General features: G+C 54.4%; 5 protein-coding genes across 5 annotated transcripts; 2 read left to right on the forward strand and 3 right to left on the reverse strand.

Moving 5' to 3' along the window:
• Nucleotides 1–72: 72 nt before the first annotated feature.
• A1O7_05876 (uncharacterized protein) lies at nucleotides 73–2,599 on the reverse strand (the record flags this gene model as incomplete). The annotated part of the gene is made up of 3 exons (XM_007759884.1): nucleotides 73–1,618; nucleotides 1,668–2,404; nucleotides 2,462–2,599. The coding sequence occupies 3 exons, from the start codon at nucleotides 2,597–2,599 to the stop codon at nucleotides 73–75; spliced, it is 2,421 nt and encodes an 806-aa protein (XP_007758074.1).
• Nucleotides 2,600–4,348: 1,749 nt separating this feature from the next.
• A1O7_05877 (uncharacterized protein) lies at nucleotides 4,349–5,322 on the forward strand (the record flags this gene model as incomplete). The annotated part of the gene is made up of 3 exons (XM_007759885.1): nucleotides 4,349–4,699; nucleotides 4,755–4,940; nucleotides 5,050–5,322. The coding sequence occupies 3 exons, from the start codon at nucleotides 4,349–4,351 to the stop codon at nucleotides 5,320–5,322; spliced, it is 810 nt and encodes a 269-aa protein (XP_007758075.1).
• A 632-nt stretch (nucleotides 5,323–5,954) lies between these two features.
• Nucleotides 5,955–7,779, reverse strand: A1O7_05878 (succinyl-CoA:3-ketoacid-coenzyme A transferase; the record flags this gene model as incomplete). Its single annotated transcript, XM_007759886.1, has 2 exons — nucleotides 5,955–7,324; nucleotides 7,440–7,779. The coding sequence occupies 2 exons, from the start codon at nucleotides 7,777–7,779 to the stop codon at nucleotides 5,955–5,957; spliced, it is 1,710 nt and encodes a 569-aa protein (XP_007758076.1).
• A 501-nt stretch (nucleotides 7,780–8,280) lies between these two features.
• On the reverse strand, nucleotides 8,281–9,437 carry A1O7_05879 (alpha-ketoglutarate-dependent 2,4-dichlorophenoxyacetate dioxygenase; the record flags this gene model as incomplete). The annotated part of the gene is made up of 3 exons (XM_007759887.1): nucleotides 8,281–8,949; nucleotides 9,011–9,220; nucleotides 9,294–9,437. The coding sequence occupies 3 exons, from the start codon at nucleotides 9,435–9,437 to the stop codon at nucleotides 8,281–8,283; spliced, it is 1,023 nt and encodes a 340-aa protein (XP_007758077.1).
• Nucleotides 9,438–10,955: 1,518 nt separating this feature from the next.
• A1O7_05880 (uncharacterized protein) lies at nucleotides 10,956–12,601 on the forward strand (the record flags this gene model as incomplete). Its single annotated transcript, XM_007759888.1, has 4 exons — nucleotides 10,956–11,160; nucleotides 11,214–11,374; nucleotides 11,430–11,558; nucleotides 11,612–12,601. 4 exons carry the CDS (start codon nucleotides 10,956–10,958, stop codon nucleotides 12,599–12,601), a joined length of 1,485 nt encoding a protein of 494 aa, XP_007758078.1.
• Nucleotides 12,602–12,893: the final 292 nt, after the last annotated feature.

A 12,893-nucleotide genomic window follows, 5' to 3' on the forward strand; every position in this document is an offset into this window, starting at 1 on the left:
GGTCGCACACATGGTATCTATCTCTGAAAAAGCAAAGGCAAAGAGGCACCGACCTATTTTGATGCAACATCGCTAAGCCATCAGTTTCTCCAACTCAGCAGCCACCATGCCCATAATGAAGGGCTGTTGCGATGTAGTAAACATATATCCCCGACTGGTATATCTCAGCTCTTTCAAAAGCACCGGACTCCCCGCAAGGTATGCCCCCGGCAGGCCAAACGCTCGGTAGAACGAGCCAAATACCAGAAATTGGTGATCTCTGAGTCCGTCGGAGGAGCTGACCAACGCTTGCTCACCCTGCCAGGAGCTGCCTGCTGTACAGCCGGCATGGTTGTAGAGAAGGATTGTCATACCTGCAGAGCCGCGAGTTTGCTGTAATTTCTGCAGCAGGAGCCGTAAATTTGTCTGCTTGCCCTCCACGCCTAGAAACAATGTGATGTATGCAGACGGCCCACAGCCTCGAATCATTTCGAGCAGCGCGTCCATATTTGTGTACCGCTGAACTTTGGGTGCACCCTTTTTCGACGCGACGCGGAACCCATCGAGCACGGCTTGGGGCGCTGCCTGAGGGATGAGGAAGAAATGTTTCTTAAATCCTAACACCGGGCGACTGAGGGCTGCGATTGTTGACATGAGACCAATGTACGTGTCGGGATAAGTCATGGCTTCAGCCGTGCCGGTCAGTTTCGCAGCCATCTTTTCAACTTGGATGTGCAGTTCCGAAGTCCCCGTGATCCATCGGGCACCACCGGAACCAAGACCATATTGGAGGCGGGCTTCGTGGCCAGCGCGGAGAATGTCTCTGCCACCCATTGCTGTTTTGGTATCAAGTGTCTCTTGCTGGGTGAGCTCTCGGATCTGTTTAGACACTTCACAGGCCTCAAGCGTCTCTTGTCGGGTCGAAGGCTCATCGGGGTATGCGAACGATTCGGGCTGAGATGATGCTTGGTCAATCAGTCCGATGTTTAAAGCAGCCTCGACAATGGCAGCAACGATATCATTGACGGTATCGTTGTCGTGATCCGCCGAGAGACATATCCGCACACGAGACTCCCAGAAGGGAACGGCAGGAGCAGACACCGGTGTTGCAAGTAATCCGACCTTCCGTAATGCATATGACATCTTCGCTGCCATGCTAGGACGACCAGCGTAGACTGGTAATATGGGCGAGATGGCGTTGCCATAGACATGGACGCCTGCTCTATGCAGAGCTTCTCGAACGAAGATGGCGATCGCAGTCAACCGTCGCAGATGACGTTGCAGTAAGCTCGGCTGGCCCAGGACGTGCAAAGTCTGAATGATGGAGGAGGTGGGTAGAGGATCAGCACCAGCGGCGAGCATTTCGTCCCGGCGCCTGAGGATGGCAGGAGCAAATTGTGCCTTCCCACAGACGATGCCACCGATGGCGCCCACCGATTTAGACAAAGTTCCCGTTCGGAGGTCGAAGAGATCTGTTGAAACAGGCGCGTCGGGGTGCTGTTCGTTCCAAACCTCAATCGCTCCTCGACCAGTCCGGCCTAGGCACATCAATGAATGAGCTTCGTCGGCGAGGAGCGTGAAGTTATATTTCTTCTTGAGTCGGGCGAGATGATCGAGTGCCGGAACCGTGCCATCCATGCTGTGTTTGCTGTTAGCGGAGACTTGAGGGCGATATTAGACTGACTGACCTATAAAACCCCTCGATTGCGACGAGGATACTGGTAAAATTGCCTCGATGCTCTGAAAGAATTGCTTCCATCATCTTGAAGTTGCCGTGAGGGAATTTCTTGACAAGTCCAGCGTGACTCTGGAACGCGGCAACGTGCATTGAGTTATGACACTTGTCATCGAACATTACAAGCCAGTCCTGGTCCAAGAGTGCTGAAAAGGCCAGTAAGTTTGAGCCGTACCCTGTGCTAGTGGTGTAGCAGAATTCACTAGTGAAGAACTTCGCCAGACCGTCGTGCATGGCCGTCTCCAAGGAAGGAACTGCATAAGAGTTGGCGACGGGTAGGCTCTCGAGCGCCGATCGTTGAAGCTCTTCCGAGTCTTGCGTTAGGCCGTAGAAGCCAGCATAGTTGTGCGAAGCTGCTTGGATGACCGTGTGTCGGGTCCCGTGTCCATCTCGGATTTGAAGTCGAGGAGTCCAGCGACCGAGAGTGATGCGCTCATTCTTTCCTTTCCGGTTGTCAAGAGGATGCACGTAGCAATGATTGAATTTTCCTGCTTCTGAGATTGGCTGCTGGTTGTGCCTTGGTTGTTCGAGGCTGACTTTCCCGCGAGTGTACGCCAGTCTGAACCCTTCTGCAACTTTCGCCCATGGTTTTGTATTTGGTGGGGGGTAAACGTCGAGTTCTAATGGACAGTGTTGAACTCGATGAGACGAGGACTGGCATGAAAGCGAGGAGTAGGTAGACTCCGACTCCTAACATCAGGTAAGTGACTTTGGCTCAGAAGTTCGCGTTCGTCCGCCATGACTTACGTGAAGGGACCTCGTATCCGTCCAGGTATCCTCGCTCGATATCGACTGCGTCTCCTGAATTTGTATGATGATCGGCTCATCTGACGTCTTTTGCGCCTCCAAGGAGTCGATAATGGTCGGTCTCGCTCTGAATTCCATTCTGTAAGTCACTGATATCTGGCCCTTTAGAGTCTGTGTGAGACATACCGTTTCTTGTGCGGCGGCCTACAATGATATATGTCCGGGCGTCAAATTGTGGCGACAGCTCAAGCGCCCCAAGTCCCATGGTGCAGCCGCCTTAGGGCCATACCGCTTCCTTGGTCACTTTCCGTAATGAGAGGTATGCTGAACTGATGTGCTCGGTGAAATCAGCTCTGCCATTGCTAGAGGGGCACAGCCCTGCAGCGGAAGTCGAAACAATGGCCATTTCGTCCAGTCACTACTGCGTTTGAGACCCATTCCGGCGGCATCTGCCGGAGTCCAGATGTTTCGTGCTTGAATAGATAGCATATTTTGTGTACTTTGTCGGAATGGCTGGCTGAACACGACGAGTCTGATGACGAGACTGGCTGGGCATGAGTCTGGCCCAAATGGTGGTTCCGGTCTTGGTCTTGTTGCTCGCTTCAAATAGCCGGATCCACGCCACACAACGATGTATCCACAGATCAAGCGCTCACCGTGTATGGCCCTCGATGTGGATACTGGTCGAATTAAAGTAAAGGTTGGCTGTGCCAGCAAGGGCATAAGGTTGGAAGAATCGCGAAGCGGCACCTAGGGACCCGATAGCTTGAAGTCCCTTACCTAAACAGGAAACCGTTTGGCTATGACTAGCCCACCCAGGACAGCCCTACCGCAACCGAGGCATGCCCAGAAATGAAAGGCGCTTTGGATAGCCAGCCACAAGCCTTTTTGTGGCTGATATCGACTTGGATAAGTGGGGTTATCCTGCTTTGAAACTGTCACCGAGTCTGTGCAAAGCTGAACTGAGCTGTGATATAAGATTTGATTTTAGAGAAGGGAGGGAGCGCCGAGAAGGGTGCCAGGCGGTGAAGTACCTCAGCCCTTCGAGATGCAGCTGGAAGACGAGGATGGAAGGCGTGTATATACGAAGTAGACTAAACCCAATGCCCCTAGAGCAGATGGTTCCAGTTTTCGCTCCCGTGGAGTCGTTGTCAGTCTCGGCCACGTGGTCGACAGGTCACTCAACCGCTGTCTGCGACTGATTAGGTGCTGGTGTCTTCGGAGATGTCAAGATGGTTCTGACTGGCACAGCGCGACAGTACTTTTTCACTCGAAGCACTTGCAGTCCGTGGAACATACGATCGAAAGCCGCTTCTGTACAGTGAAGTATCTGAATGCAGCCCGCGTGCATTGTGTTTTGTATATGCAGATATTCTTGTACCTCATACCCAGGAACCATGGTATTCATCTTCAGCCAGCACTCGAGAGGACAACACCCTGGATCAGCCCGAGTCATGCCTGGATTCTCGTAGGCCCAAGCAAGAGAGTGGCACCCATATGCGGCATTGCTTGCTGTGTAGGGCCGAGCGCCATCTCGCAGCGGGAGTATCGGTATCCAGCTTGCTTATGGAACCAGAATCTGCGGGCAGCGTATGATGTGGACAAAGTACTGAGATAGAGTTGGAGGGGCTCGAGGCGGAGACGCTTGAGTCCTCTGTAGAGAAAGCTTGCATCAAAACCAAGTCACCTGGCGGTGCTGATTCAGCTGAAGAAATGCCAGAATGGGAGTAGCCAACCGCGATTAGTTGTCAGCGGACAGGACGCCTAAACTCAGCGTCCTAGATAACGCCAAATGTGAAGACTTCGCATCAGTTGGCAGCCCCCTCAACCGTGCACCGAGTGCAGCGCATCAACTTCAGGAACAGCCATCGTGGCCTGGGAACCGTGATGGATCGCCTCAAGCAGCTACCCAAATTGCCGCCTCGAGAACTGGCGTTGAGTGCCGCTGCAGTGACCGCCGCGCTGAGTGCCGTCATCTGGTGCGTGCGAGATTATCATGAATTCCTGGCCCTAGGCCGGGGTGGTGCCCCATATAACATCATGGGATGGGCCATCGTAACTCTGCTTCGGCCATTTGCCTTGTCCAAGCGCGACGCAAAACAAGTGTCAAGTTATCCAGCCGATGGTGCTCAAGAGGAGATCAAAGGCCTGCCGACAAGAGCAGGCTTACCTGCTTCCGTGGGAGGGATTGTCCCACATCGCCAGCTGTCGCAGCATCCACCCGACAAGATGAAGCAGGTACAATTTGCCCTTTGGTATCCGAAGCCACACCAGATTTTGACTGAAATCACAGTATATCACAAACCTGTTCAAGAATGCTGTTGCAAAGCACAGTGACATCTTAGAGGAGCGCCTATCTTTGTACGAGAGGCACAACCCAGCTCTTTTCGTGCACGCCAATATTCTGTCGAGCGACGATCCTGCCGTGCCGGAGACAGCACGGATTGCTCGAGGCGAGATCGGACACATCCACCCTGATGTGAGTTCTAAGCATTCTTTCGCCGGCTGCTCTGGAAAACGTTCAGGGTATTCTATGCGGCCGAAATATCTTGACCTGTTGGAGTTGCTGATTGGCTCGGGACATGTAGTTCTCGATTCACTTATATGTCGCTCCCGCGGACGCTCGACTCATCATTGAAAAAGGATGGGGCGAAAAGCATCGGTTGTCGAAGCCGGAAAACTCCTTGTTCAAGTTCAAAAGGTTCCACATCGCTGACACATATATTCTGATCTACGGACCGAGGGACGAAGAGGAGATCGACGTCGTACGCAAGATCCTCCAGAGCAGCATTCGCTTCATGACAGGGCGGCCCAACGTCGAGGTTTCCGAGTGGAGGACAGCTATAAGCCCTACTGAATAGATCACAGCTGGCGGGTGATCGGTATGTAAGTTACAATGGCATAGGCTGGAGAAATGATTGAGATAGAAGCAGCGTCATCACCAGCATATCAACATGATCTGTTGTACTTGCCGCCGTGAAGGCTTCGGATTCTTAGGGAGCGGAATTGGCGGGTCTCCTTCCAAGATCATCACCTCTTCTTCCGACCGGGACCGGTGTATAGACAGGAACGCTTCCCATCACCTAACTCTTTATGTCCGCGCCATCGGACTTGCTTGAGCACCCATGCCTGGGTCTGCTCACCAGACCTGGAGAGTACCGGAGGCTCTGGCAGGCACCGGGTGTTGCGTGTGCAACACGTCCTCTCATGCTCAGGTGCTCACGATAAACCAAGGATGCCCTGCGTAGAGGGCGGGTGAATGCGTCATGCCTTGCTTGCGCATCCTTGCTGCCTTGCTCTTAGCACTGAGAGCGAGGCTCAAAAAGTAAATACTGTATAATCGATACACGATATCTGATATATGACATATCAATGGACCTCTCTAGATCTATCTAATCATGTGGTTCAGCTGGCTCATGACTGTCCTCTGTGGCACGGTTCGAAGAACACTCATTGCCACATCTCCTCCCATCTCACCATGCCTCCTCCCCATTCAAAACGTGCCCACCTCCTCAGCGACAGTGAACCTCGCGCTCGTCCTCTCCCTCACCTCCTCAACACTCACCCCCTCAGCCACCTCCTTCAGCACCAACCCCCTCCCACCCACCCTATCGACCTCAAACACCGCCAGCTCCGTAATAATTAGACTGACGACCCCCTTCCCCGTCAGCGGCAACTCACACTCCTCGACAACTTTACTCCGTCCATCCCTATCACTGTGGTACGTGCAGACGATAATCTTGGTCTTATCAGGGTTAGACACGAGATCCATCGCGCCGCCCATCCCGTTAAACGCCTTGCCCGGGATGATATAGTTGGCCAGATCGCCCGAGGCACTCACCTGCAGCGCGCCTAGAAGAGACACATCGACGTGCCCGCCCCGGATCATGCCGAACGACTCGGCGCTGTCGAACGTGCTGGCGCCAGGAACCAGTGTGACGGCTTCTTTACCTGCGTTGATGGTGTCGGGGTCCGCCTCGTCGCGCGTGCGAGGGTAGGCGCCCATGCCCACGATCCCGTTCTCGGACTGTAGCCACACTTTCGTGGTGGGTGGCAAGAACGAGGGCGCCAGCGTGGGGATCCCGACGCCGAGGTTGACGTACGAGCCGTCCTTGAGTTCGCGGGCCGCGCGGCGCGCGATGCGCGTGCGTTTGCTTGCTTCGGCGTCGGCACCGTCGGCGGTAGTGGTACTATCGTGGTCCTTTGCCAGCACGATCTTCTCGATATGTTTGGCCGACGTGGCGGGGCAGATCCGATCGATATATATCCCCGGCAGATCGATGTGGTCGGGATGTAAACTCCCCACAGGCACGACGTGCTCGGCCTCGACAATGGCCAGCTTGGCCGCCTTGGGCATGAGCACGCCGTACGTTTTGGTGGTTGACCGGAAGATACAGTTGCCCGCGGTGTCGACCTTCCAGGCTCGCACGATGGCCACGTCGCCCCTCAGCGCCGTTTCGAGCAGGTACGTCCGCCCGTCGAAGATACGTGTCTCGCGCGGCCGGCCCGCCTCGGCGACGGCGTGTTTGCCTGTCGCTGCGTCACGGGGCCCCAGGCGATGCGGGATCCCGCCCGTCTCGATCAGCGTGCGTGCCCCTGTAGCGGTGAAGAACCCGGGGATGCCGGCCCCGGCGGCGCGCAGGCGCTCGGCGATAGTTCCCTGCGGGCATAGCTCCACGGCGACTTTGCCCTCGTGGTACTGTTTCCCCAGCGGCTTGTTGTTGCCTATGAAGGAGACGATCCAGCGCGAGACCTGGCCTGTCGGGCTGAGTTTGGCGAGGCCGTGCTCGCCGGCTCCCGCGTTGTTGGACACAACCGTTAGATTGCGCGTGCCTTTGTGGCGGATGGCGTCGATGAGGGTCTCTGTGGGTTTGCGAGGTCAGTAAGATCGTCTGCGAGCAGTTGCGGGACCAAGGAAAGATTTGAACATAGATAGATATCATGCTGCATACGAATGTGTGCGCGTGCCTATACATACCCGCCACGCCAGAGAGCCCGAACCCAGCCGACAAAATGACACTCCCGTCCTTGAGGTCCGCAATCGCGTCGTCGGCGCTCTTGTAGACCTTTGACGCGCCCTGCTCAGGGACCTCGATGCCGGCGTCAACGCGCTCTCGGTACTTCCTTGAGAAGACGCTGAACGGCTGCTTCTGCTTCTGCTGCTGCCCGTGTCGCTGCTTCGCCCGTGTCGAGATCAGGAATGTTCCCCATTCACCAACCCTCCGCCGCGTGTACGCTGCGGTTGCGGCTCCCTGTCTTAGAGTGCCCCAGAATGTAGCCCCCCTCAGGCAGGGGGATGCGTCCAGCAGAAATGACATTGTCGAAGAACCAGAAGTGTCTCAGTAGTCAAGTTGTACTCGGTCCTTCGAGTCTACTCCAACGGGGCGGCGTCAGTGGTGCTGTGGAAATCAAAGAACAAAAGCTATGCACCTTCAATCTTACTCTCCATCGGTATAATGCAGCCAACTACTTCTCTTAGCTGCCTCCGATTTCTGGCGTCTGACTGGAGGCGTTAAATGAGGCGGTCGATGTGTACGGACTTTCGCCGGTGTGGACTCCGACTTCGACTTCGACTTCGACCCCGACTTCAAGTTAACTCCGGGTATTGACCTGGGGCCGAGAGGAGAGCAGGGGTGTATTATTCTACAGGGCGCGTTTCGATGAAGCCAAACCTGTGCCGACATGGCTACGGTTTTCGACACGTGGTCGTCAAGCGTGCTTACAAAATGACAAAGCAATGACTGATATTTCTAGGTCTCAACACTATCAAAGCTGATCTGCATCCTTGTGCCGACACTGATGCTGATGCTCGCCCGTGTTCACGGCAACCCCATCCTCTTCGTCGTCCTCTCATTATGACCCCACGCATCGATACTGCCGTCATGTACTGTGCATCTCCTCATGTCCCGAGCATATTTCTCCATAAAGGTGCCCTCGCCGGCCTTGTGCATGACGCAGGTATTGTCCCAAACTATGAGATCTCCTTCGTTTTCCCATTCCACGCTGACGACATACCTGGGCTGCGAAGCATGAGCGAGCAATCGTTCAATGAGTTCCGTGCCCTGTGGCTGTGGCACACGCTCGTACGGCTGCTCTTTTGTGGGAGTGAAGCTGGCGGATCTGGGCTTCTTATACTCCAAATGATGCATGTGGTTGGCGATGTAGAGATTCGGGCGGCCGCTAGGCCTATGGGTCTGGACGATGTCGTGACGCCCATAAGGATACTTCTCCGGATCGATGTCCCGAAGCCATTCGCTGTCTTTTGGTGCCGCTTTCTTCCTGGAATGCATCAAGCTGTGGGCGCCGATGTATTCGTTCTCAAGGAGATCTTTCCTGAGGTCTTCAGGTAATTCGACAAATGCCGTTCTGGTGTCTGCGAAATCGGTATTGCCGCCGTGCCCTCTCGGTGGAAGTTGGTGGGCGCGCAAAAGACTGTAGCCTGCTCGCCGCGGATTGAAACTCGAATCGACGTGGAATATCGAGTTGCCCTATTATCCTGGTAAGCATTTCACTCGATTTGACCGTGCCGCCTCAGATCGTCGGGCTTACCAGACCCATGTGGTGCCGTTTGCTGCCAAGCTTGACAAGCGAGCCGTCATCCTCTTGGTTGGACACGTCGAACAGCTCGTCGAAGGGGAATCTGTTCTTGCGGCCCATCGCGAGGTAAGGCTTAACATCGTCTAGCTCGCCAAATAAGGCGGCAAAGGTAACGTGGCGGGCATCGTCGAGACTGGCTTTGCGGAAGACGAGCACCCCGTACTGCCAACATCATGTTAGCCCCTCCATGCTGGGCATGAGGATTAGGAAAGAATGCGAGTAGTATCTGACATACATCCACGATGGCACGATGTATCTCGTCGAAGACCTCTTTCTCCACCGGCTTGGAGAAATCAACGCCGGTGACCTCGGCAGCGAAGGTGGGTGCTAGCTTCTTCAGCTGTATGTGGTGATACTCAGTGTTTGTAGCGTGAGGCATCGTGTACAGTACGCTGACGGAGGACAGCTGTCGTACAACAGAAGCTCAGAACTCTCGTCTCAACGTGCGAACAATCCCTAGACGTGGTGGTACAGATATTTGTAGATTCTGAATTCGCACTTATTGCGCAAGGACGTCATGAATCAGGGTACAGCATCACCTCAAGTGAGCGTGTCCGTCTTGTACAAGTTTGCGAAGATGTACGGTCAATTAATGCCGCCCCCGCGGGCGATGACCCCGATCTCAGCCAGACAAGTGGCGTTTGCTCGCAGATGATGGGCGGACTTTCCCGCGGCAGCCTCTCAGCACGTTCTGCCGGCTTGCCGATAAGGCATGGAAACCTCTTATAGTCTGTCGTATATAGCTCGACGACTCTGTTGTGAAAACACAAGACGCCGAGTTTGGAAGACCTTGGATATGCGCCCCCGCGGGGTAGGGTGTAACCGAGGCTAGGTGGAAGAGGCGGCAGCTACCCCCATATCTGTGGAGAGGAGGACAGGGGTGCTGCCTTTCAAACAGAATGGACATTGCGAGGAGGTCTCCGTTGTCTTGCTCTTGGTGCAAGAAGAGCCATCAATGTCGGCCAAGCAGTACTACAGCGCTGCCAGACGAGAGACCAGACACCGACTCGGCCATCACTGTCCCGAGCTCCCAATCGCAAGGGGCTTGAAAAGTTTCCAGTGCGCACGATAGGAACAAGGCGAGCTACTGCACTTCGTATGGATAGGACGGCACGATCGTGCCATGCTTGCTTCGCGGTGCTTGTTCTTACGAGCAGAATGAGGTGGTTGTCCGCAGAAGTCGCGACGTACGCAACGAAGTGTCATGGCTGCTTGTTCCCTCTCGCTGCACCCCAGGCTCGATGGAAGGGAGTGAGGAAGCTGCAGCGGTGGAACTTGCACCCCTCTGGCGTGAGCAGCGAAGATCGACCTCGAGAGCCAATATGAATTGATGTCTAGGCCGGATGATCATTGTCGCACCTTTAGCACGGTTTCCGCTGCTCACTTCCACCGGCTCATTTCATCGCCTTGCCACGTTCTGGGCGTGCGGAGGGCGTGACATCCACTTCCCCATGTGGAGAATGATCCACGGCATGCGTCTCGTTTGTCTCCCTGTTCAAGCACTACTGGCCGGTTCAGCCTTAGCCATTTGCAGCGTGACAGCTGCTCACCGGGAACAAGGATACCCTGTTCCAGCCATCCGTCTTATCATGGCGAACCTCATGACAAGAAACCACCATCTTGGCAGGCGGTAGAAGTACCCCAGGAGCCGACGGCGTCTTCGCCGATGCTGCGAAGGGTTACGCCAAATGGAAGGAAGTTGGAATATGGTTGTAACAGAGGCGAAGATCGGCATTTCTCCAGCATGTGGTCATTCTATAGCTTACCGCCATCTGCTTCAAATTGAAGGCCAAATCCGGTTCTCCTCCTTCATTTCAATTCTTGCCCCTATCCATCAAGCTCTACAATATCACCATCCATGATGGCTGGCGTGACAACCCTCCCAGAACCCATCAACATGTCGAAAGGGATGGCTATTCATGCCGAAGGCATCCATGTGGAGAAGGTGCCAGAGCATGAACAGCTCGTCGACAGGTTGAACAACCTCGATCCGCCAGTGACGCCAGAGGAGGAGCGACGTGTAAGAAGGAAGATTGACCTTCGTCTACCACCATTTCTTTTGGTCTTGTACATCTTCACCTGGCTGGACAGAGGCGCCCTCGGTGAGTTTGCACGACCTCGATTGCAAGACCGAAAAGCTAAATCGTCAATCGAGGAAACGCCGCGTTGATGGATATCAAGACCGACCTCAACATCTCCGGAGCTCAATTCAGTCTTGCGGTGAGCATGTTCTTCGTAGGGACATGCGTGGCCGACCTCTTCACCAACATCGGCATGAGATATATCCGTCCGAGTCTCTACCTCGCAGGTGCAATGGTAGGTCTTGGTCCAAGAACCATCCGCGATGTGACAGCTCTTGACCGGATGGCAGGTCATTTGGGGCATCGTGGCAACGCTTCAAGCAGTCGCAGGGGGACCAGGAGGCATGTTTGCGATTAGATTCTTCCTTGGTATCTTCGAAGCGGCTTTCATTTCGGGTGCTCCATACTTGACGACGGTGGTATGTTGTTTAACCCGTGCTCGAATGAAATCCTTACTGATAGTCGCGGTCAGATGTATCCTCGAGCTGAGTGGGGAAAGCGTATCTGTGTCTACCTGTCTGCGACACCCATTGCTGGCGCTTTTGGAGGCTGGATCGCGTACGGGGTTGCACATATTAAGAACCCTAACATCGAGAACTGGCAGGTCCTCTTTATTCTGGAGGGTCTGCTCACCATTGCCTTTGGTATCCTCTGCATCTGGGTTCTTCCCGACCGTCCACACAACACCAAATGGCTTACGCCCCGGGAGCGCGACGTGGCCGACTGGCGCATGATGCGCGATGGCAACCGCACACACGGAAAGATCCAGTGGTCTACTGTCCTCAAGCAGCTCATGGACTGGCGTATGTGGATGAACATTGCCATTTACATGTGCCAGGTCGTATCCACGTACACCATTGCAACATTCACCCCTATCATCGTGAACACGATGGGATTCGACAAGGTCAAGGCCCAACTCATGGTCGCACCACCCTATTGCGTTGCATTCGTGATGGTGTTTGTGGTCGGGTACCTCTCCGACCGCTTCAAGTCATGTTCTGGTTTGCTAGTCATCAACTCGATCGTTGCGGCAATCGGTGACCTGATGCTTGTCCTTCTTCCCCATGAAAACAACCATGCCCGTTATGGAGCCACATTCCTCGTCATTACTGGGATCCTTTCTGGGGTGACTCTGTCAGTCGGCAACATCACGGGCAACTGCTGTGGGGACATCAAGAAAGGAATCGCAACAGGATTGTTCCAAGCTTTCGGATCAACAATGGGTGTAGCGACCGGCTATCTTTTCCCAGCAAGAGATGCTCCGGAGTATAAGATGGGCTTTTGGGTCCTGTTTGCGTGCACGTGCTTCACAGGTACGGGTTCTGCGGTCATGACGTTCATCAATATCCGCGAGAACAAGAGGAGAGATGCGGCGACTGGGCCTCCTCCAACCGACCGTGTGATTAACTTCGACGAGGATGGTTTGATGGAGAAACATCCTCACTGGAGATACTACAGATGAGCACGTTGCAGGGACAATAGGAAAGCTCCAGGATATGCCGTAAGCTGGTTGGAAACCGCGCATACTGCTTTGGAGCCATTTTGTCGCACTGTGAGAGAAAGAACAAGAGGCTGCAAAGCAGTGAGAGAAGGACCAAGGAAGGAATGCTGCCTATGTCCGCCAGCAGCATACAGCATGGAGATAATGTCCTTGTTAGAAGAAGCGAAGTGAATTGAATCTCAACATCTCCCGCTTCACGTGGATTAAAGTGCGGCCGAAGTTTAGCCATTACGGTGACGCATAGCCAACTTTT

This window comes from Cladophialophora yegresii (genome assembly GCF_000585515.1).
Source record: "Cladophialophora yegresii CBS 114405 chromosome Unknown aczIN-supercont1.4, whole genome shotgun sequence".
Classification (NCBI taxonomy): Eukaryota; Fungi; Ascomycota; class Eurotiomycetes; order Chaetothyriales; family Herpotrichiellaceae; genus Cladophialophora; species Cladophialophora yegresii.